Source organism: Chrysochloris asiatica, unplaced genomic scaffold (genome assembly GCF_000296735.1).
Source record: "Chrysochloris asiatica unplaced genomic scaffold, ChrAsi1.0 scaffold00166, whole genome shotgun sequence".
Classification (NCBI taxonomy): Eukaryota; Metazoa; Chordata; class Mammalia; order Afrosoricida; family Chrysochloridae; genus Chrysochloris; species Chrysochloris asiatica.
The window spans coordinates 3,625,348-3,649,795 of NW_006408684.1; the positions used below are offsets into that span (position 1 = coordinate 3,625,348).

At 38.0% G+C, this 24,448-nt stretch overlaps 1 protein-coding gene across 1 annotated transcript in view; it reads right to left on the reverse strand.

The window, feature by feature from the left end:
- The window catches only part of LOC102812340 (RNA-binding protein 33-like), a 163,970-nt gene that overhangs the window by 116,765 nt on the left and 22,757 nt on the right, over positions 1–24,448 (reverse strand). The window contains exons 5-6 of the mRNA XM_006871302.1: positions 20,457–20,769; positions 15,689–15,808 (exon numbers count right to left, since the gene is read on the reverse strand). Coding sequence (XP_006871364.1) covers positions 15,689–15,808; positions 20,457–20,769 — 433 coding nt within the window. The remainder of the gene's footprint in view (positions 1–15,688; positions 15,809–20,456; positions 20,770–24,448) is intronic.

Genomic DNA, 24,448 nt, shown 5'->3' on the forward strand with positions numbered 1-24,448 from the left:
ATAAAGACAATCCTTTAAAAAAAATAATAAAACAAAAAACATTACCTCAGAGTAAGAGAAGACATACAAATGTCCAACGCTATTGGCTCTGTGCTGTCCAATCTGTGGACAACTCATACTGACCATCTTACTATGTACCTGGTTTCCTTTGTTGTTGTTGTTGTTAAGTGCCATCGAGTCAGTTCCGACCCATAGCGACCCTGTAAAGGGTTTCCGAGGGTGTAAATCTTTACAGGAGCACAAAGTCTCATCTTTCTCCCTCCGAGGCAGCTGGGGGATTTGAATTGCTGATTTTATGGCTAGCAGCTCAACAATTAACCCATTATGCCACTAGGGCGCCTTACAAATGTCCCATAAGTGTGTTTAACATCAGTTGTGAACAGTGAAATGCAAACTAAAATCCCCAAAGACAAAGGATTTCACATTCACTCCTAAACATAACCAAACTCATTGCTGTCAAGTTGTTTCCAAGTCAAAGTAACCCTATAGGACAGAGGACTGCCCCATTTGGTTTCTAAGGCTATGTTAACATATTAAAGCAGCAGGCTGTAACAGCTTTCTCTCACAAAACAGCTGGGGGATTCAAACTGATAGCTTTTCAGTAGCAACCAAACACTTCACCACTGCACCACCAGGGTTTCTTTCATATCCACTAGAAATACTAACCTACAGAGAGTGGCAACATCAAGCCATGGGAAAATAACAGCCTTACATATGTTACTTTACTACTATGAATGTCAAATAGTACAACCACGTTAGAAATACATTGGGCTGCTTCTTATAAAATTAAATACCATTCTATGTCTCATCAATTCCACTCCTAGTTAATAAACAAAATAAATGAACATACATATGTACAAAATTTGTGTTTAATAAAGTTTATTATATATGTAGTAGCTTTATTCCTAAAACATGAAAACTGTAAATAACCAATTAGTTATCATTAAAAGAATGAAGAAATAAGGTATATTCATAAGATTGGACAAACTACTGTCAACTTCTTGGATGTGTGAATCTATTCCAATAGGGGTCTGCCTCTTCATTGCTGGATTTCCACTTTACCAAACATATTGTTTTTCTCTTGGTGACCGCTCCCTCCTGACAACATGTCCAAAGACTGAGATATAAATTTCACCACCCTCACTCCTAAGGAAAACTCTGGCTATACTTCTTCCAAGGTGGATTTGTTTCTTCTTCTGGTAGTCCATGGTACTTTCAATGCTCTTCACCAACACCATAATTCAGATACACTGATTCTTCTATGGTCTTTCTTATTCATTGTCCAGTTTTCACATGTAATATGAGGTGATTGAAAAATATCATAGCTTGGGTAAGGTGCACTTTAGTCTTCAAAGTGACATCTTTGCTTGTCAATACTTTAAAGACGTCTTTTGCAGCAGATGTGCTTAATTCAGTCCATCATTTGATTTCTTGACTGATGCTTCTATAAATGTCAATTGTGGAGTACAGCAAAATGAAGTCTTTAACAACTTCAATTTTTCTCTCCATTTATTATGTCAAGTTAGTTCCAAATCACAGCAACCCTTCTTTGGTTTTTAAGGAGCGGCTGGTGGATTTGAACAGGCAACCTGTTACTAGTAGTTCAGTACTTACCCTAAAGCATCACACCAGGAATACCTTTATCATGATGTTATTTAATGGTCCAGTTATGAAGAATTTTGTTTTCTTTACATTGAGGGCACTACATACTGAAGGCAAAGCTAAAGTATACAGTCTTTGTTCTTCATCAGTAAGTTCTCTTCACTTCCAGCAAGCATGGATGTATCCTCTGCTTATCACAGGTTCTTAATGAGTCTCCCTCCAATCCTGATGCTTTCTTCTTCTTCGTATAATCCAGTTTCTCGGATTATTAGCTAAATATAGTGTAGTGAATTATCTAATGTCTCTTATGGTCACATTCTGTAACTCCCACCAAACACCATTTCTGCCCTCCTGGGTCTGGGTTAAGAAAAAGTGAGAGAAGATGCTGATAAGATGACACGATTCAGCTGTGGATGTCAGCAGAATTCATTACAATAGTAAAATTTTACACTGTAGCATGGGTATATATGAAGAGATATTGGTCATTCAATAAAATAATTCTTGTCTTCCATACATTAGACCCTAGTTAGAACCCAGCCAATGCACTTCATGTGCAATGACTACCCGTTTGTCAGTGGAGGAGTATATGTTGCTATGGTACTAAATAGTTTCAATGACATTTCCATAGCCAATGAAAACCATCTGGATTACAACATTCTAGTCATAGGGATGGCGCAGAAGCAGACAGCATTTTCTTCTCTTGTGCATGTGTGGTTCCTATGAATTGGGAATTAACTGGAAAGGAGCTAACAGCATAACACTGATGAAAACGTGAATCCAACATTCTTCAAAACTCACTGAATTTTACCTATAAATTCTGTGTGAATCACTGAACATAAATGCTATCACAATTTTTAAAAATAAATACTTTAAGCAATGGAAATCTTTTTCTCTTTTATTGAGGAAAAGCTAGTTTCCTTTATTTATTTAAGTTTTTAGTGTGAATTGAGTGAATTGGGAGAACATCAGTTTTATACTCATCCTATGGTACTTCGTTTCATTGCAATGATTACAATCCTCTCCGAGCACCATCATTCAACAGTATTTGTTTCTATTCCCTCTGTTTTCTTGAAATTTCCATTTCTTCTAACATATGAAAGAAATTCAAAAGGTTCATGTAAAAACAGAAGTGAAAGGTAATGGGATTTTTTCACACCATTTTTAAAGTCCATTCATACATGTCAAAAGTGTCTAAATGACAAGCCTTGAAAAATAGAAGAGATGAACAGACCACCAAGGCATACTGGGAGCCAACAAACATGAAGAAAAGTGTGCAGTCACCAGTCATTACAGAGATGCAAAGCAAAATGAGATCCTCATCTTGCCTCAATATAGCAAAGTTTCTAAAATTAAAAAAAGGGAAAAAAAATAGGAGAAAAAAAAAATACTGGCAAGGATGTGCAGAGATTGAAATGTTGTGCACCGTGGCTGAGACTGTAATATGTCACATGTCTCAATAATACGTAATATGTAACCAATGTGGAGAACAGTTTGGCACTTTCTTAAAAGTTAGAAATAGAAATACATTTGATCCAGCAAGGAGGCTTCAACAATTTTGTGGGGAAATTCCATTATCTTCTAATTTCATTTTTCATAAACTTTTTGAAGCCTAAAGAAATATGAACAGGGACATAGACAAATATATGTTGTTGTTGTTATTGTTGTTAACTGCCATCAAGTCAGCTCCGACTCACAGAGACCATACAGGATTTTCGAGTCCAGTGTTTACTTGCATTTCGCAGTCCAGTGTTTACCCTACAGGGCCACACCAGGACTCCATACAGATATGCACTGAACTGAAAAATCGGTTTGAACCACAAGGTTCAAAGCTCACCAGCCACTCCTCAGAAACCACTAGGGGTGGAAACCAACTCAATGGCATTTAACCACAACAATAGATATATGTTGTTCTGATTCATAGGAAGCTACATAGGGCTTCTCAGGAACAGATGGAAAGTTTGAACCATCAACCTTGTGGTTCGCATTCCAGTGCTTATCCTACAGCGTCATATCAGGATATGTGGTGCTGCAGGTAATGTGCTGGTTTGCAAGGTTCATTTGAGCTGCAAGACTGGCGATCAAGCTCACTAGCCGCTCCTTAAAAACCATATACAGGGTTGCACTGGGTCAGAAATGACTCGATGGCACTAACAACAATATTCGCTGCAGCATTACTCACAATAGCAAAGAGAACAAAATAATCTAACTGCCCATCAATGGATAAATGGATAAACAAATTATGGTACATACATATAATGGAATATTACACATCATTAAGGAACGATGAATCCACAAAACACTTCAAAATGTGGGTGAACCTGGAGCACATTATGCTGAGTGAAACAAGTCAATCACAAATGGATAAATATTGTATAAGCTCATTATTATTATTTTTTTTTTAATCAAGAAAAGGATTACATACAAAAGAAAAAAATTGTTGCGGGTTACCAAGGATAAGAGAGGATGGAAGGGAAAAATCACTAACTTGATAATAAACACATTAATTTGGGTGAAAGGAAAGGCAGCTTTCCTTTGTTTTAGTATCACTAAAGTAAAAGGCTAGAAGTGAACAAGAGTTACAGACAACAAAGATAAATACCATTACATATAACACTTAATTGTACTTCTAAGAAATCTGTACCTAGACCAAGAAGCAGTTGTTCGAACAGAACATGGGAACACTGAATGTTTTAAAATTGGGAAAGGTGTGAGACAGGGTTGTACTCTTTCACCATACTTACTCAACCTGTATGCTGAGCAAATAGTACAAGAAGCTGGGTTCTACGAAGGAAAATGTGGCATCAGGATTGGAGGAAGACTCATTAACAACCTGCGATATGCAGATGATACAACCTTGCTTGCTGAAAGTGAAGAGGACTTGAAACATTTACTTATGAAGATCAAAGAGCACAGTCTTCGATATGGATTACATCTCAATGTCAAGAAAACAAAAATTCTCACCACTGGACCAATAAACACATTCTTATCAATGGAGAAAAGATTGAAGTTGTCAAGGACTTCATTCTTCTTGGATCAACTATCAATACTCGCGGAAGCAGCTAGTCAAGAGATCAGACGACATATTGCATTGGGCAAATCTGCTGCATAGGAACTTTTTAAAGTATTGGAGAACAGAGATGTCAGCTTGAGGACTAAGGTGCGCCTGACCCAGGCCATTGTGTTTTCAATAGCCTCATATGGATGCGAAAGCTGGACAGTGAATAAGGAAGATCGTAGAAGAATTGATGCCTTTGAGTTGTGGTGCTGGAGGAGAATACTGAAAGTGCCATGGACTGCCAAAAGAACCAATAGATCTGTTTTGCAAGAAGTGCAGCCAGAGTGCTCCTTGGAGGCCAGGATGGCTAAGCTTCATCTCTCATAATTTGGACATATTGTCCGGAGGAAACAATCGTTGGAGAAGGATGTCATGCTGGGTAAGGTGGAGGGTCAGAGAAAAAGAGGAAGACCTCTAGCGAGATGGATTGGCCAGGTGGCATCATTGATGGACTCAAGTGTGGCAGCGGTAGTGAGGTTGGCCCAGGATAGGACATTGTTTCGTTCTGCTGTGCATGGAGTCGCTATGAGTCGGTTCCGACTCACTGGCACCTGACAACAACAACAACATACAATGCTACGTTATCAGAAACAATATATAATAATCTAAAGGTAGATACACCTAGGTAGACGAACAAGAAGAAGAGGTATCAGTAGGTGAAAGGGACTACACTCTCGACCATATACAGGTTTGGTAATACTTCTACAAGCATAACTGTATGTAACATAAGCAAATCCATGTTTATAAATAGAGCAAACGGGTAGCAAGCATGCAAACGTAGTCATACCTCCTGGAGCAAATGTGTCACTGGGCCTAGTGGCTTTGGACTACAGTCCCAGTAGACATCAAGTTTGATGGACATAGTTCACAAGAAATTGTTCCACAGTCTACTCTTGTGAGTATCGATTGGGGTCTTAAAAGCTTACAAGTGGCTAGATGCAACTACTGGTCTCTCCCTATTCAGAGCAAAGAAGAGTAAAGAAAATTACAGAAGCATGAAAACAAAGGACTAATAGACCATGCAAACCACAGTGACAACAGAAGAAACAGATGGATGGTGCCAGCTACCACAGGAAGCTATGAAAGGGACCACAATAGAAGGTCCTAGATAGAGGGGAGGGGGGGGGGGAATGTGAAAACAATCTCAAAATCCTATTTTAAAAAATATATACCAGGCTGGTGGAGACTGGCAGAATCTACCTTACTATGGCCCTTAGGCCTCCATGTCTCATGGTTCAAACAATAGAAAAGTTTGTAAAAGTGGAACAGTAACATACTAGGGAGGTACTCACTCTTTAACATAATCAACCATTTGCAAATCAAAAGGGCAGCATCTGCCTAAAGACTAAGTTCAGAAGGCAGGAAAGGGTAAGAAAATAAGAGAAATGGAAATGAGAAACATAATAAGGAAAGAGAATGAATTACATTACATTGTGGGGATTGCAATCAATGCATGAAACAAAATATGTATGGTTTGTTCAATGAAAAATGATATGTACTGTATATTATCACCCAAGTCACACAAAAAAAGTTAAAAAATAAAATAGCCTTTTTAACAACAACAACAACAAAAAATAGTATAATTGGCACTAATGTGGCCATTTAGTGAGAAAGGCTTGATATTTAATCTTTATCACTGGTGGTTTATATGCTGTGGAGTCAGTTCCTACTCACAGCAACCCTGTATAGGGTTTCTGAGGCTGTAAATCTTTACAGGAGCAGAAAGCCTCATCTTTCTCTGGCAGAACAGCTGGTAGTTTCGAACTGCTGACCTTGACATTAGCAGCCTGACTCGTAATTACTAACCTACGAGAACTCCTTAATCTTTTTCATTTGTTGTTGTTAAGTGCCATCAAGTCAGTTCCAACCCATTGCGTCCCTGTATTGGGTTTCTGAGGAGGACCTGGTAAGCTTGAACCACCAACCTTGCAGTTCAAACAGCTTTGCAGTGTGGCACATTAATCCACAGCACCACACCAGGACTCCGTTGTTGTTGAGTGCCATCGAGTCGATTCCAACCCATAGCAACCCTGTATAGGGTTTCCAAGGAGCAGCTGGTGAGCTTGAACCGCCAACCTTGCTGTTCCAACAGCTTTGCAATCTGGCGCATTAACAACCCACAGCGCCACACCAAGACTCCATTGTTGTTGTTGTTGTTAAGTGCCATCGAGTCGGGTCCGACCCATAGCGACCTTGTACAGGGTTTCCGAGGGTGTAAATCTTTACGGGAGTAGAAACCCTCATCTTTCTCCTGCGGAGCAGCTGGTAGTTTCGAACCGTTGACCTTAAGGTTCGCAGCCCAATTCGTAACCACTACACTACCTGAGCTCCTTTAGACCTTTATTATTTATTTTGAGTCTAATGATTTCTTTGTATTAGCCTAGAGTTATTGCTAAGTGCTGCTGAGTCAGTTCCAACCCATAGCAACCCTGTGCAGTGTTTCCAAGGAGCGGATACTGAGCTTGAATCTCCAACATTGCGGATCAAACTGACTTTCCAATTCAGTGCATTAACCCACAGCGCCACACCTGGACTCCTAGCATAACATAACATAGCCTAACATAACATAAGTTAAACAAAGGAACTATCAAAGTTAGGCTTTTCAATTGTCAGTATTTTTTTTTTAGTTCTATAATTTATCATGGAAAAAGTACAGCCAAAGTCCTCCTTAGAATATGTTATCAAGAAAGGTCCGTCCCTGGAGGACATCATGCTTGTTAAAATTGAGGGTCACTGAAAAAGAAGACCCTCAAAGAGATGGGCTGTTACAATGAATACAACAATGGGCTCAAACATAGCAACAATTACAGAGATGGTACAGGACTGAGCAGTGCTTCATTCCACTGTACACAGGGTTGGAGTCAACAGCACCTAACAACAACAATAATCTAAATTCTAATAAGGACCTAACATAGCTCCTAGAATGAAGCTATCTAAAGGAGTACACCATGCTTTCTCCGCATTTTATGCAATCCAGCATAATGCATGCTGCAACATGAGGTGGAGCACAAGAGGGGAGGGTTTAGCGACATTTTGCAAACATTTCTGAAAGTAGGTCAAAGAACTAGAAAGACAGGAATTCTGTAGCAAATTAAAATTATTACTCATACCCAAGGGTTATATAATTTAGACAACCCTGCCAAAACCAATATTATAAAGTGCTGAAATATTAAGTGACATTTACTTCTCAATACCTAAAATAGTACTATCTATGCATCTAACAAATTTCCAAGAATTATCTTTTGGAATGACTGATATTTAGTGATTCTGCTCCTTGGAAACCCTATACAGGGTCACTATGGGTAGGAACCGACTTGATGGCACTTAACAACAACAACCTTAAGAATAAAAACAAAACATATATGCTGCCCTGGTAGCATAGTGGTTACGAATTGGGCTGCGAACCTTAAGGTCAGCGGTTCGAAACTACCAGCCGCTCCGCGGGAGAAAGATGAAGCTTTCTACTCCCGTAAGGATTTACACCCTCGGAAACCCTGTACAGGGTCGCTATGGGTCGGAACCGACTCGACGGCACTTAACAACAACAAATATGCTGCCAGGAAAAAAAGATTAAAATATAATCTGTCTCCAATAAAGTTTTTAAAGTAAAAACAAATAATAAATCTCCCAAAAGATGGCATAAAAAAGATAAGATATTTAATCTAGATGAGGCTTAAACAACCCTTTAGGAAGCTTTATATGAGAGCAACTACAAAGCAAAGGATTTAAATAACTGCAAATTACAGTTCTCTGGCTTCCAAATTAAAGGACCGAAATGTTAGCAACTCCATAATTGCCAGTTTACTCACATTTTAAAATGAATTAGAGTTTTGCTTTACTTATAACTGTAACTTTGCTCGTAGTACAAGTTTTTTAATTGAGAAAATTCTGGAGTACAAAACACAAAATAATCCCACCACTTAGAAGCAACCACTATTACCATTTTTGTCTTCATTCAGTGTAAAAAAAAGTTTTATACATTTATACACACATTTAGATATTCAGAGTTACAGAGAAGTTTGAGGAATTAAATTATCTTGTTCTTTTCACTGAGTTTCCCATAAGTATCTCTCCATATCGTATAGAGAGCTAAGTTATCGTTTGATGCATTGCATTTTATTGTATGGTTATACTACCATTTATTTAATCCTCTATAAAAACTTACTTTGGTTCCATTTATTTCCAATACTGCAAATATATAATACCTGCTACATATCTTTGACAACTCTCTTCAAAGTGGAATCATTAAGTTAAACAACACAAGCTTTAAAGATTTTGTTACTATCAAGTACATTGAAGACCTGAGATTTCACCCTTTTTTTCAAATAGCAAGTATGCCTGCCAGTTTCATGGAAGCTATTACAGGAAGACCAAACGTCAGAAACATAGGACAAATTATTACTTATGATTAAGACCAGGAGCCAAAGTCTCAGCATTTTTGTGCCTGAGCCTTATTATGTCCCACTGGGCAATGTGAAGAAGACCAGATGATGCCTGTACACACAGGGGGCTACATTACAGGAAAGAAACCCTCAAGAAGTTTAAACCCCTTAGATGGTTTATAATGGGCAGTAAGCATGCCTGCCTTTCACTGTGAGGGAAGACACTATTATCTCTATTTTTCAGGCTGTTTGCTATACAAACACTCTTGAAAAGACAGTCCAGAACAAAGAGCTGTCAGTGCTTTGCCAGCAGAACATGCAGACACGTGAAAAACCCAAGGAGAATTTCTCCTGAAATATGTATTTCCAAAATGTTCTCCCACCTAACCAATAATTTTGATCTCTGTCAATATTTAAAAAGGTTGAAATAACCAATTTTACTTGATTTTTACTTATTTTATTGAATACCTTCTTACATGTGTATTGGTCATTTGCTTTTTTTGTTTTTGAATTACTGTATTTGTCCTTTCTTCTATAGACAAACTCATCTGAATACTGAATATACTGGTAGGGTGAAGGTAACTAATTCTTATATTGTGAATCTATAGTAAGTATATTAGCCTTACACATGGAATTTATTGTTAGATCTATCTACATATGCTATATTTGAATTGTGTTTACAGTCTTTTGGTACATTTGTATATAATAAAATCACTCTTTTTTTTCTTTATGATTAGTTTTAGTCCCTGGAGGATATAGTACTTGGTAAAGGAGACAGTAAGCAAAAGAGGAAGCCCCTCAACATGATGGACACAATGGCAGCAACAATGGGCTCAAAGATAACAATAAGTGCAAAGGTGGGACAGGACTGGGCAGCGCTTCCTTCTGGGGTACACAGAGCTGCCAGGAACTGGAAGGAACTAACAACAGCACCACATTAGGAAGAGTAAGGAGGCTTGTGGCACAATGGTTAAGAGCCCAGAGGTCAGCAGTTCAACTCAGAAGAAATGGCCTGGCAATCTGCTCCCATCATGATTTCAGCCTAGGAGACTCGATGGGGCAGTTCTTTTATGTCCTATAGGGTTACTAAGAATAATCAACTCAAGGAAACAAAACACCACCAAGAGAAGACAAAACTAACATCTGCTTGGTATTCATTCCCCATCACTTCCTTAATAATAAAGTCCCCATTATTGGCTGAATACGTTGTCACCTAACTATAGTATAGTCACTATCCTCCCTTCCTATAGTCCTAAGACTAAGATGTAATTATAATATGTTTATAGAAGATTTCTTTGAGAATGCTGAGAAAAGTCTTTGAAGAGTCAGCAGACTCCTTTTCTGGAGCACTGGTGGGGCTGTGGGTTACGTATAGGGCTGCTAACTGCAACGTCAGCAGTCCAAATCCACCACCTGTTCCATGGAAGAAAGAAGATACCTTTTGCTCTTGTAAAGACTTATAGACTCGAAATTCTATACAGGGTCACTCTGAAGTTAGAACTAACTTGAGGGCATACAACAACATAATCCTTTTCATGCCTGTCTTCCTACAACTAAGTCTATACTGCATGGACTATAGATCATAATAAAAGCAACAGCCTTGAAATTGTACAATGGAAATCTGCAAGTCTGGATACCTAATTAGAGTAAGGCCAACATCAAATCTAGAAAGCTAAACATAATGTTTCCACATTAATAAGAAATAAATTTTCAATATTTAGTAGGCTTCCTGCTTTGAAGCTGGTTAAACTTAATGCTAGCATACCATGATGACAATGTTTTCTTCTAACACCTTTATAGTCTGTGAAATGTGTGCATATGTAACATGTGTATGTCTGGTTTGTTTTACACTGAAATCTTTAATCAGTCCAAGATCCATATTGATACAAGCTAAAAAGCAGGGATCTCACTTTCCCCAAAATTATGAATCCTTTCTAAAACTGAAATTCTGAGATTCTATTCACTCTATAGGAGCACAGTGGCTCCATACAATAAGCACTAGGTTACAAACCCACAAGGTCAGCTGTTCGAGCCCACCAGTAGTGCCTCAGGAGAAAGATGAGGCTTTCTGCCTCCCACGAAGATGTTAAAACAGTACTGGAAACCCTATACATGGTGGGTCACTGAGGTGGAATATACTTGACAGCACTTAATAACAAAAACTCACTCAAACAATGTAACCACGAGTGCCTGTGGGTTTAATTCTCACAATATTATAAGTTCTCGTTTCTTTTTTAGGTTGGGTCTGATTATTAATGTTCCTCCTAATCTCTTTATTTAGAAGAAAGTATAATGCTCATAGCATGGTTACATTGTTAGCTCAAAGCATTATGTTGTTGTTATTGTTAAGTGCTGTCGAGTCAATTCCGACTCATAGTGACCCTGTGTAGGGTGGGTTTCCAAGGAGCAGCTAGTGAGCTTGAAATGCCAACCTTGCTGTTCAAATGGCTTTGCAGTCTGACATATTAACCCACAGTGCCACACCAGGATTCCCAAATAAGGAGATTGGGAGGAACATTATTAATCAGACTCAACCTTAAAAAAAAAACTCTGTATACAGGGTTGATTGAGACAGACAACTTAAGACACTGGCTACCTAAAATGGGGTGGGGGGGGGGCTATAAAAGCATGAAGTGACTGGCTTACAAGTTTTCAAGAGGGAGTTTAGTTTCAGAGTATGTGAGGTAAGATAGAATACCCACTGAATAGCTTTCATCTTGTCTACACAGGTCTGGTGAAAGGAGATGGGGGATAAGATTCTTATGATTTAACAGTGAATAATTATTATCATGATTAATTGAGACTATCAGAACAATAAAGGTAGAAGTTTTGTAATAAAAATGGGGGAGTAGGTAATCTTATAGTCCAGAAACAAAGGACCCGAGGAGCATATCAAGGAAGAAGGGCACTAGCGAAATGTGGGACCCAGAGAAGCAGCGACATGAAAGATGCAGGCAGAGATGATGACACAGAGAAACAGAGCAGCTGAGGACTCTAGACTCATGGAATGAGAAAGGCTGTGAGCTGGCGGCCAGGAGGCAGGCTTGCACAATGTGCCCTTTGGTTGTTTAAATGATTATATGTTCCTGTTTTTTTGTATATCCTCCCCCAAAATAACAGAGGGCACAGAAGTAAATATTGTTGAATAATGATGCACAGAGGAAACTGTAATCATTGCAATGAAACGATGAGTGTAAAACCGATGTGTTCCTATGTAAATGATCACTCAATTCACAAAACTTTTTTTAAAAAAACACTTATGTGAGAATTAAAACTATAGATATTCTATCATGGTTACATTGGTGTGGCATTGTGGGCTAATGCGCTGGACTGCAAGATCGATTTGACCCGCAAGGTTCATGGTTCAAACTTACCAGCAGCCCCTCAGAAACCCTATACAGAGTCGCTATGGGCTGGAACCGACTTGACGGCATTTAACAATGTCAGACCTGGACTCTGTGTGGCACAGTAGGATAATCACTGGACTGTGAAATATAAGTTTGGCAGTTCAAACTCACCAGTCGCTCCTTGGAAACGCTATACAGGGTCGCTATGAGTCAAAACCAACTTCATAGCACTTAACTACGTCAGTTCTAAGAGTCTATATATGGAACAAATTACAAATTCACAAATATCCTAAATCCCATTTCTGTTATTTGACTAAAACATCCCAATGGCTTAATCTTCTTATATTTATTCTTTACTGGTTTAACAAATAGATAGCTAACCAAAATTAATGTGAAACTGGAGTCCTGGTGTGGCACTGTGAGTTCATGCACTGGGCTGCAAGGTTGGTGGTTCAAGCTCACCAGTCTCTCCTCAGTAACCCTATACAGTCACTACGAATCAGAATCAATTCAACAGCACTTAACAACAACAACCAATGTGAACTAATCCCAGGCATCCCACAGTATTTGCCTCTGAAGACACTGAAAATGGTAGCCACGATTCTCATTTTAAAATAATAACCCTCTTTTATTTTAATATTTTAATGAACATTGCTGTTGTTAAGTGCCGTCGAGTTGGTTTCGACTCACAGCAACCAGGTATAGGGTTTCTAAGGATCAGCTGGTGGGTTTGTACTGCCAACCTTGTGGTTTGCAGTCCAGCACTTATCCTATAGCATCACACCTGGAATCCATTTTTAATAAACAGTTCAGTAATTAAAAGTTTGAAATGTTTCTATCTACAAGCAATACTTTTAGTCACTTCCATCAAGTACATACACAATGTTAACACATTTTAACATTCTGATTCTTTAGCTGCTTTACAAGATGAGTTTATATCTCACAGATTTTAAGAAGAAAATCTAAAATACATTTCCACATTCTGAATAGTGCTACAAAAACAATACAGTATTAGAAAAGAGTAAGGAGATATATCAATATTAACTAAACAAAGGAAAAGATAAATTCTAGGGGGGCAAATCATTGATATTAAGTTTCCAACTTTAAAGTACCACAGACTAATCAAAATGATGTGAAATTAATAAAAAGATAGTAATACAAAAACAAGGGGAATACTTAACAACTGTGAGAATTGTATCAACATCTTTGCTTTATATTTTAAGGGAATTAAGTCATTTACAGACTCAATATTTATTTGAAAATGTCAAATACAATTTAAAAGGTCAAATTAAATAAAAAGATCAAGTTTGGGCAGGTTTCTACGTGTGCAAACAGAAATATCAACCAACTATGTAGAACCCAAGCCATTTGAACTGCAAAGTCGGTGTTCAAGCTCACCAGCTGCTCCTAGGAAACCCTACACAGGGTGTTTCTGAACCAGGTCGGAACCGACTTGACGGCACTTAACAACAACAACAACAACAACATACAGAACCCAAATTTTATTATTTCCTAGTCAGAGTCCTGGTGTGGCATGGTAGAATAAGCAATGGACCACAAGACTGGTTTGAAATGCAAGCTCAGAGGTTCAAACTCACCAGCAGTTCCTTGGAAACTCTATGCAGGGTCACTATGGATAGTAACCGATTTGACAGCACTTAACAACAACACTAAGGATTAAACCGCAATACATGTATTTATTTTTTAATCCTCATAACTGGAACACTAAGCAATTTCATGACAAATGAAGAAAAGAATGAAGTCACGAATTTCATTTTATTTGGATTCATAACCAATGCCCATGGAAGCAGCAGTTAGGAAATCAAATAATATACTACATTAGGCAAATCTGCAGCAAAAGACCTCTCTGAAATGTTTAAAACCAAAAATGTCACTTTGAAGATTAATGTGTACCTGACCCAAAGCCATGGTATTTTCAATTTCTTTATATGCATGTGAAAGCTGGACAATTAATAAGAAAGACCAAAGAATAACCGGTGCTTTTATATTATGGTGTTGGTGAAGAATATTAAATATATCATGGACTGCTAAAAGAATGAAACAAATCTTATCTTAAAAGAAGTACAGCCAAAATGCTCCTTAAAACAAGGACAGCAAAACTTTGTCTCACATACTTCGGACATATTATCAGGAAGACCCAGTCCCTAGAGAAGGACATCAGCACTAAAGAGAAAGACCCTCACAAGATGGATTGACACCATGGCTGCAACAATGGGCTCACACACAGGAGTGCTTGTGAAGACGGCACAGGACTAGGCAGGGCAGGGCTCCATTCTGTTGAACATAGCATTACTCACTATGAGTCAAAACCAACTCCATGGAACTTAATAACAACAAAATTATATTATCAAAGAGAAATGGTAAACAAAATGTTTTGTAAACTGTTTCAACAGATTTGGAGTAATAATTGAAATAAATGAGCTAATAATAAGCACATGAAACAGCAGTTCTTAAGAGCACTATTTAAAAGCAGGAAAAAGGATTAAAATAAATGAGAATAAATATTAATAAAAATTGTGTTAAATAAAGTCATAAGGTGGTGGGATGGATTTCTAGCTTTCATGCTTGGTCCACAGGAGCGTGTTTTAAGGTTACACAACAGAATCGATTTAGCCCTGTGCCACTATAACCTCTAATACTACAACTACACCCATTTTCAAAACCTAAAGAGCCTCGATGGGTCCAGACCCCTTTTCTCCAACTCACTCAGGTACACAGCCAGCCCAAGTGATCTTTCTGAGAACACGTAAAGCACTCTATCTGAGCCACTTATGGGAGATTTTGCTTTTTTTAACTTATGTGAAAGGTATTTACACTTGTCTTCTCTCCCTTTATTAGTTCTTTTGAGTGCATGAATCAAGCTTGATCCACCCTTGTTTCTTTACTACCTAAACACAGGGAATCAAGTAGTATTTTTGAGTAATGATCAAAATTAACTAACATTCACAATAATTCTTACTTTATAAGGAAAGATTAAAAGCAATTATAGCACTCCAATCAAAGCAGTAATGTATACAAACCATTTATCAAAGATATCTGTCCCCATCCCCACAAAACATTTCAAACAGTGTATGTGGTAACCCTTAAAGGGCAAACAGCGATCCGGAAAACACAGCTCATCAGTACTCACTCCCCAAAGAGTCTAGAAAGCTACACTCAGTAGTTCTAAGAAGAGATGTATATCAACTTTTCACAAGAGCTAAGTAGATGCTAATTTTAAATCTGGAAGAAAGGAAAACAAACAGCAACTTTCGGACTCTTTTTAAAAGATTAACAAGTACCTCTTCAGTTTCAGGAGCAACCTGGGAATCAGTAATCTCATCTAATTTATCTTCAGCAACATAGTCTTCCTGCTTTTGCATCCCTTGTTGCCCACCATAAGCCTGCAAGTATTCTTCATCCTAACAGCCATTAAAGAGAAAACAAGTTTTTCTCATACATCGTTTGGGTTTTGGGGTTTTTTTGTTTGTTTTTGTTTGTTCTGTTTTTTAAAGCACTTTTCATCTTTATGACTCATGCTTAATTATTTTAGCAAATTTTACTATGACAATTACCTGACTGAGCTCAGAGCGGCACAAAAATAGAATGTAACTTCCTCTACGTATTAATGAGAACAAAGCACATTATGCTAATCCAGTGCTAATGTTAGTGACAAGGGATTCTACTGAAAATGCAAGGATGTCCTGTTAAATAGCTCTTCTTAAAAGTAATAGAAGAACAAGGTGAATCTTAAAAAGAAATTGTACATGCACTTATACATGCACTATGATAAAAGAACTCAGCATTAAGGAGGCTGAAATGATACCCAACATTCACACCTTTTAATACAATAAAAAACAACACAATTATGGGCAATTCAAAAGCCACGTTAGTATTAATTTCTCCATTAGATTTCTCCCTTGAATGAGAGAGCTGATTCCAGGTTGTATATAAAATGAAAGAAGCGAATCATGCACTGGCATCCCCCTATATGGTGTACAGAAAACAGCAGGCAGGTTGGTTGGAAACTATCACAATTGCAAAAGAAAAATGGGCTTCCTTTGGAACTGCTAACTAGCAACTATGTCAGATTTTTTTCCATTCTCCCTTTCTCACTCAGTGGAGAGTGCCCTTTGCTAAAATGAAGAATTAAATCACTGTAAGGCAGTCAACAAAGAAGAAACCATTTAAGAAAAGTGAATACTCTATAGTATACAACAGCATCCTCAGCAATCCCCAAAGAAAAACAGATATACTTAAGGTTAAAAAGCATTTGATTTCATGCAGCTCTCTCTCAGATTCTCTGAACACACTGCACTTTACTTTCCAGAAGAAACTGCTAGCATCCTATTAAAAAGAGCAACTATCCATACCCATAATTCACTGGTAGAACAAACTGACTTCAAATAAGGCCAGACAAAGCTAATCAAAAATTTCAGCCAATTTACAACAAAGTATAGTATACTTTGTTAATTATACCATGCTAATTCTCACTAAGAAACAAAAATCTGGTATCCTATACATATAAACTGAAAGTTGAAATTGTTTTCACAGAACACTGTTTTATGAAATCTCATTTTAATTTTCAAGGCCCTAAATAAACAGACTGCCCTATAAACGACTATAAATCACCCATGAGATAATTTTCAAGTATTTTGTTGAATAACTAACATAAGAGCAAAGGTTTTTAAACCAAATCACAATTCACTCTTAAGAACAGCATCAGCAAAACTGACAAAACTTAAAAATTTTCTTATGTTTTAGCATCATAGAAAAGAACCTTACAGCTGTACACCAAAAAGAACCCTGGTAAAGTCCTGTAGTTTCATGGTTCTACTTCCAGTTGCCTGCAAAAGTCCCTGTGTGTAATACGACCAGTGAACGCTAATAGAAAGTGCTCATGATCAATGCTTCATAAAGTTCAACTCTGGTTTGAAGAGTTGTTCTTGTTGTTATGTGCCATGGAGTCAATTCCGACTCACAATGACCCCGTACAGGGTTTCCAAGGCTGTAAATTTTTATGGGAGCAGAAAGCCTCATATTTCTCCCTCAGAACAGCTGGTAGTTTCGAAATGCTGACCTTGCAGTTTGCAGCCAGATTCGTAACCACTACGCTACCAGAGCTTTAACAAATACTAAAAAGAACCATAGCTAAATAAACCATTTAATAAACTAAATTATCATTGGAATATAAATAGAAAAAAAATTCTACTAATGTGTTCATTAGTACAATAATGAATAATTTGTTCATGGATATAGCCCAGCCTCAGAAGACAATGAGAGGCATCCACTGCAGAGCAAGAGATGAATATTTTACAATCTGATTCTGTATCTCCTCCCATCCAAAAAAGAGGTGAATTCCAGATGTTACCACTGTGATAACAGAAAATAAACCAATAATTTTAAAGAACTAAGAATAAAAGAAAAGAATGGCAATAGTTATAAAGCTAGACATAGTAAGGTAAAGCTGATAGTTATTGTTGTTAAGTACCGTAGAGTCGATTCCGACTCATAGTGACCCTACACTATGAGTTTCTGAGGCTGTAAATCTTTACTGGAGCAGAAAGCCTCATCTTTTTCCCGTGGAACGGCTGGTAGTTTCGAACTGCCGACCTTAAGGTTAGCAGCCCGATAACCACTACACTACTGCTTATAAAAAAGACAAATACATCTCACCTTTCAAATTTACAGCTCTCTACAAATACGTAAACACTTTCATAATCGCCAACTAAATATTTAACTCTTCTATTATAGAAGAGTACTCCAAGTATATTAAATTTTCACTTGTTTTTGCTTTTATACATGATTTTGAATAATTCAACCTGATTTGATGACAACTTGGAACCTAAATATAACCTCAAGTTTGACAGTGAAATACAATAAACTAAAACTGTGGTTAATGCACTGTACAGCAAAGTTAGTTTGAAATGCAAGGTTGGCAGTTCAAGCTCACCAGCCACTCCTCGGAAACCCTGTTATACAGGGCCACTATGGGTTGGAACCGACTCAATGGCACACAACAACATAAAATATCTTTATGACAAGCTTTACTAGAATGTAGCGGTGACAGCTCCCTCTTATTTAGCAGTGCTCACTAGCTTATCAGGTGCTTCCACACAGTGATCTGTCCCACTAAATTCTAAGTGCACCTAGGGGAGAGACCATGTTTCAAGCTTTCTCAATATCTGTGCTCCCAGTGCTTGGAAATCAGCAGCGATATGAACTATTGAATTTACAAGTAGAAAGGATCCCCGGAATCATTGAATTGATCATCTTATTTTACTGCCATCTACGAGAAATAAAAGAACTATACAACTGGAGAATAACTAAAAATATTTTCCAAAGATGTGTAATTCTGAAAAAACATTTAAAATTATACTGTGCTGTGGGTTAACGCGCTAGACTAAAAAGTCGTTTGAACCAAAGATAGGTGGTTCAAGCTCACCAGCCACTCCATGGAACCCCTAATACAGAGTCACCATGGGTTGGAACAGACTGGACGGCACTTAACAACTTTAAACATAACAAATATACCAAAATAAATTAAATCCATACCAGGAAAGTTTTTTGTGTGCTTGTTTTAGTTTATTATAAAAGCTATTTAAATAGCAAGTCCAAGATGTTTTATACATCATTCAATTCACCAAAATCAAATTTACAAGTATTTCTTTTCATTACTGAATACTGGACTGCTAACCTCAAGGTCAGAGGTTCAAAGCCACAGCTGCTCCTGAAAAATCCTAACATAGGGTATTTATGAGATGGGACCTACTTGATAGCACTTAACAAGAAGAACATGCTGATAAGCAAGCAAAAAAACAATCAAAATCACTATTGAAAGACTTAAAAACAATCATGCCTAGAATTAACTATTCTAAGCATCTACTTAAACAATCGCTTTAGAAAATACTCCTATATATGATAAAGAGCTTCAAAAAATTCATGTAAAAATAGAATTTAAAGATAATGGGATTTTCCCATGAATTTTTCAAGCCCCTTCATGTAGCAATAATCAAAATTTAGCAAATTTTTTCACTTTCCGTACTCTGAATGAAGTATTAAACAGAAAAACAGCTATTCCCACCAAGAATTGGCTTTTTCAGGTCTCTAAACTCTCCGCCTTTCCAACACCATCTAAGCCCTCCCTGTGCACCATATTGCAGTAGATCCCTAGCATTTCTGAAAGACCTAGGGGTCCTGGTGTGGCGCTGTGGGTTAATGTACCAGACTGCAAAGCCGTTTGAACTGCAAGGTTGGTGGTTCAAGCTCACCAGCTGCTCCTTGGAAACCCTACATAGGGTCGCAATGGGTCGGAACCGACTCAACAGCACTTCACAACAATAACACGCAGCTACTGTGATCACTTCCTTCCCCCCCACATACACACATATCATGACTTATTTTAAAAAGCAATTCTCTTTTAGTGATGAATCAGTTAAGACAGATGAGCAAACTTTCACTAATATTTTTATCTGACATTTCAACTTAAAAATTACCAACCAGTATCATCTTCCCAAAATAAAAATCAGCACAATCTTAGCTTCCTGATTAGATATATAACAAATTATGTGTGACATTTCCTAAACTAATCTCCAATCTCTTTATTCAAGTTTAGACAATTCTCAGTTACAAAAAGGATGAATGAAAGGGACATCAATCACATTGAAATATTAGCACCTTGAAGATGTCTTTAGCAGGTCAATAATCTTTTCACCTTAGAAGGACTTTATCAGATCTTGTCTAAAGCCTGGATAAAAGCTTCTGCATTAAGTACTTCTAACAATTGACAGTGTATCTCCACCACACAAAGCTGTTTTCTTCCTTAAGGGTGCAATACTCAAGGTCACAATTCTGTGCAGCCTTCCAGAATGACAAAGGAGCAATACCTCAGGCCAAACAAGCTGTCAACACAAACTTTGTCATAGCTCCGATAAAGAAACTGGCAGACAGTGATAATAAGGTCTAATTTCCCACCCTCCCTAGGGAGGTAAATAGATTTAAAATCAGTCTCAAACTCCTATAGACGTGTAGCAATGTTATCTTTAGCTATACAAAGGAAAAAAGACTCACTGTAAATTCATCTAATGGTTCATTGATTTCGATGTCTAACACTTCATCATTGTAAAGTTGTTCCTCCTCTGGCTCTTCCCCATATTCTATTTGATCTTCTGTCAATTCCGCATCGTGGCCTTCATATTGTCCTTCTTCTGTATATGCTTGAGAATACAATTCAGAGCCATCAGATTTGTGATACACTATTTCATCCTCTCCTTGTTCATATTCAGATTCCTGTTCTCCAGATTGGTCATTAGTGTTGTCAGAAAGTTCAAATGATGGTACCATGCCAGATGTAGTATTAAGACTAATTGTGATACCCTGAGAACTAGAGAGGACAAAAATACAAAGAAAAGCATCCAGTTAGAGCACAGTTCAAAACAAATAATTACGTTTCTACAAAGATTTAAAACACCACTGGTGAAAAGTTATTCCAGTTAACTGATAGACACACATTTCCGCCATCCATGATGTAAAGGACAGCATGATCTGCAGGCTACTCTGAGTCCACCTCATATGCACATACTACCACCACTGATTATCAGCGGGCAGGTTATCTGACCAAGAAAATCAAATCACCAGAAAATAAAACAGGTCTGACTGGCAGATGTACAGGACTGAGACCAAACTGTGTTTCATTTTAATTTTCAGAATGAAAACAAAAGCATTGGTTTTGTAAGATTTCAAAGGAAAAACAGTTTATTACTCTAAGAGCATAAAATTGCAGTCAAACTTTTAAGAATTGTTTTCTTTTTTAGAAGCTTTGATGTAAGTTATAAATGCCTATTTTTCAAAACTCAAAATATTAAATATCTATGTGAGGCCATGTAAGGTACATGAATCTCAGGTTTGCCCAGAGATAAACTTTCAATTTTAAACAATAAGTATCCCCTGAAGTCATCATAAAGCCAAACAACTTTAATTAGCAAAAATGCTTATCTTGAACATTATGATTTTTAAAGAATTATCTATTCTGGATCAAGTCTATATTCACAAAATATAGGTCTGATCCAGGATAGTTCCCCTTGAAAAACTAGACAGGAATCTTGTGGGGAGTAGGAGTAGTCCAGGCAGGGAGTTTATGTTAATAAGGGAGGAACAACTCAAAAAGTGGGGTGAATATGCTTACACAGCCCTAAAGCTGTCATCAATGTCCCTGAATTGTACATGGATAAACTGCTGAATTTGTTATGCTTTATTGTGGACAGTCTCAACAAAAAGAATACATTTTTTAAAAATCTGTGAAACACATTTCAATAATCACACATATAAAATGTTTTACTAGTCACACATTTCCAAAAAGTTAAAATAGAAAGGGTTTTAAAATAGCAAAACCCAAAATTACATTCCACTCATTAAATCAGAACTGTTAAGTGCCAATCAATAAGATCTTAAGACAGCAATATCTCAAATGCAAGACTTTGCAGACAGCTTTAATTTCACATGTATTAAAACACCCAATCCTACAAAACATGAAATAGCACATAATAAAGACTTGAAAACTGTGGCTAATACAAACATATACTTCAAGGGCAGTCTAACTAACTCAAAACATGAAATATAGTAATGTTAAAGAATGAACTTTCCATTAGATTGTTATTAAGTGTCGCCAAATCGGTTCTGACTTACAGCAATCCTGTATTGGGTTTCCTAGGAGCAATTAGTGAGTTTGAATCACCAACCTTGCACTTCAAACCAACCTTGAGATCAAGTGCTTATCCTACTGAGCCACACAAGGGCTCCTTCCATTAGATAGTCTGTTACAAATTTGTGGCTTAATAATAAATAGTTCAAGTTTGTTGATCACATTTATAACCAAAAGTTATAACCAAAACTGCTTACAGTTTTCTGATAAGTATTTCCTCTTAAATTATATTAAAAAATCATATCACCTACCAGAGTATGCAATCTATCACTCAATTTGCAATAAAAAGTTGAAAGGAAAAGAGTGCTGCCTTTCCTCAGCTGTGCCAAGGCAGGGTCTCTCTCGACCTTGGTCTCTCAGCTACTCTGTCCTTGGCCTTTCCACCAGCACTGTGCTTGGGCAAGTTATAGCACTCCACTTTGCGCTACAGACAAATGAAGGCCTAAAGGGTCGAATCTGCAAGCCAAACGCAATCAGCTTTCTATACTCACTCCTTGGGCTTCCCGCTTTCTAGCTGTGCTTTTTCTGTGCAGCAGATTTCACGTTCTCCTCATGGTTCTCTGTTAGTGGGCTTGGGATAGTTTGTTCCTGTTTCTGACATTGCTTTTTTAAAAAATGTTTTATTGTGAATTATGTGATAGTTTACATGGGAGAACATTAGCTTTACATTCTTCCTATCGTATATCATTTCATTGCCATGGTTACATTTCCCTCCATGCATCATCAACCATACAAAGAGTACACCCTGCAAGCCTGCCCCCTAGTCATCAGCACACAGTCCCCGTCCCTCTCTGTGTCTAAAGCCCCCAGCCACTCCATCTCTGTCCTGTTCTTGGCCCTTCTCTCTTGATGGTTCCAGGGACCTCTGCTCCTAGACTGCAAAGTCAGTCATTCCACTCCTTTTGCTACAAAACATCTACCTTTACATTTCCAACCCTCACAGTCAGTCCTGATAAGCAGTTATTCACTACTGCATCACAACAGACCTATCCCCATCTCCTTTCATCACCCACCCAAACAGACTGGATACTACTCACTGGAGAGTCTACCTTCCTCCGCGCCCTCTGGATCTAGGCTCCCTCTTGAAAGCTTGTAATCCAGTCACTTCTTGCCTTTGTAGCAACACCCCGCTCCCCACGCCCCCCCATTTTGGGTAGCCATTATCCAAGTGGTCCTGAGATAGCTTTTTTAAAACAGAGTAGAAATCCAAAAACAACCAATCCCTGAGTTAGAGTGCTGTAACCCTGTTTGCTTAGTCCAGCCCAATCATTTGGTGAGTGTTGTTGTTATGTGCTGTGGAGTCGGTTCCGACTCATAGTGACCCTGTACAGGGTTTCCGAGGCTGTAAATCTTTACAGGAGCAGAAAGCCTCATCTTTCTACCGCAAAACAGCTGGTAGTTTCAAACTGCTGACCCTCAGGTTAGCAGCCTGATTCGTAACCACTATACTCCCGGAGTTAGGAAGAGCCATATCAAGTAAATCCACTTTACCACAGTAGTGAATATCACAGTAGTGAATATGTTAGCATCTAAGATAGAAGAGGAGAAAGATAACTGGTATACTCTGGTAGGTGATATGATTTTTTAATATAATTTAAGAGGAAATACTTATCAGAAAACTGTAAGCAGGTAAAAGACTAAGAAAAATAACTCACCCAAAAGGGGGGGGGGTTATATATAAAATTGTTGATCGCTGGGATGTATGCCATGAGAGGAGGGGAGGAAGGGAGGGGAAGATAAAGCATAGAGTAGGGAATAGACACAGGTAAGCTTGGGGTGCTTGGAGGTGGGGGTTGCGGGCAATACAAAAGAAGGAGGAGGGAAATGGAAGAACAAGGCAGATGGGAGAACAGTTAGACAGGTTCCCATGGACTAAGTGGGACAGAGGTAAATTATGATGTACACACAATTTTGGAACAACAGGGCTCCGGGATACAGGGATTGAGGCATGGTTTGAATGCGTTAAAGGGAAATAATGTTCAGATGCTTGGCTGTCTTTTGAATCTTGGTTTCCCTTGCCTACCATTGTGTAAAATCGACACTTGGGGGGGGGGAATAGCCAGAAACATCACAATAGAAAGCTTGTAAGCCCGTCTTCAGCCTATAACTGATTGGAATACCTTAAAGGGGGCTAGAAGTTACCCAGTGATAGAGATCTCCTGCGGAGCTTGTGCATTGCATAAGACTATAGGTGGAAACCTGGGCCCCATCCAGAATTATCTGAGGTGGGAAATTTCCACTGGAAAGGTCGAGTAGACCAGCCTGGAGCAGCTAGAAGAACAGAAGATACTTCATAAAGAAAGACCAGCAAGAAAAATCCAAAACAATAATGGTAGTCTGACTGATTACTACAAGAACAAGT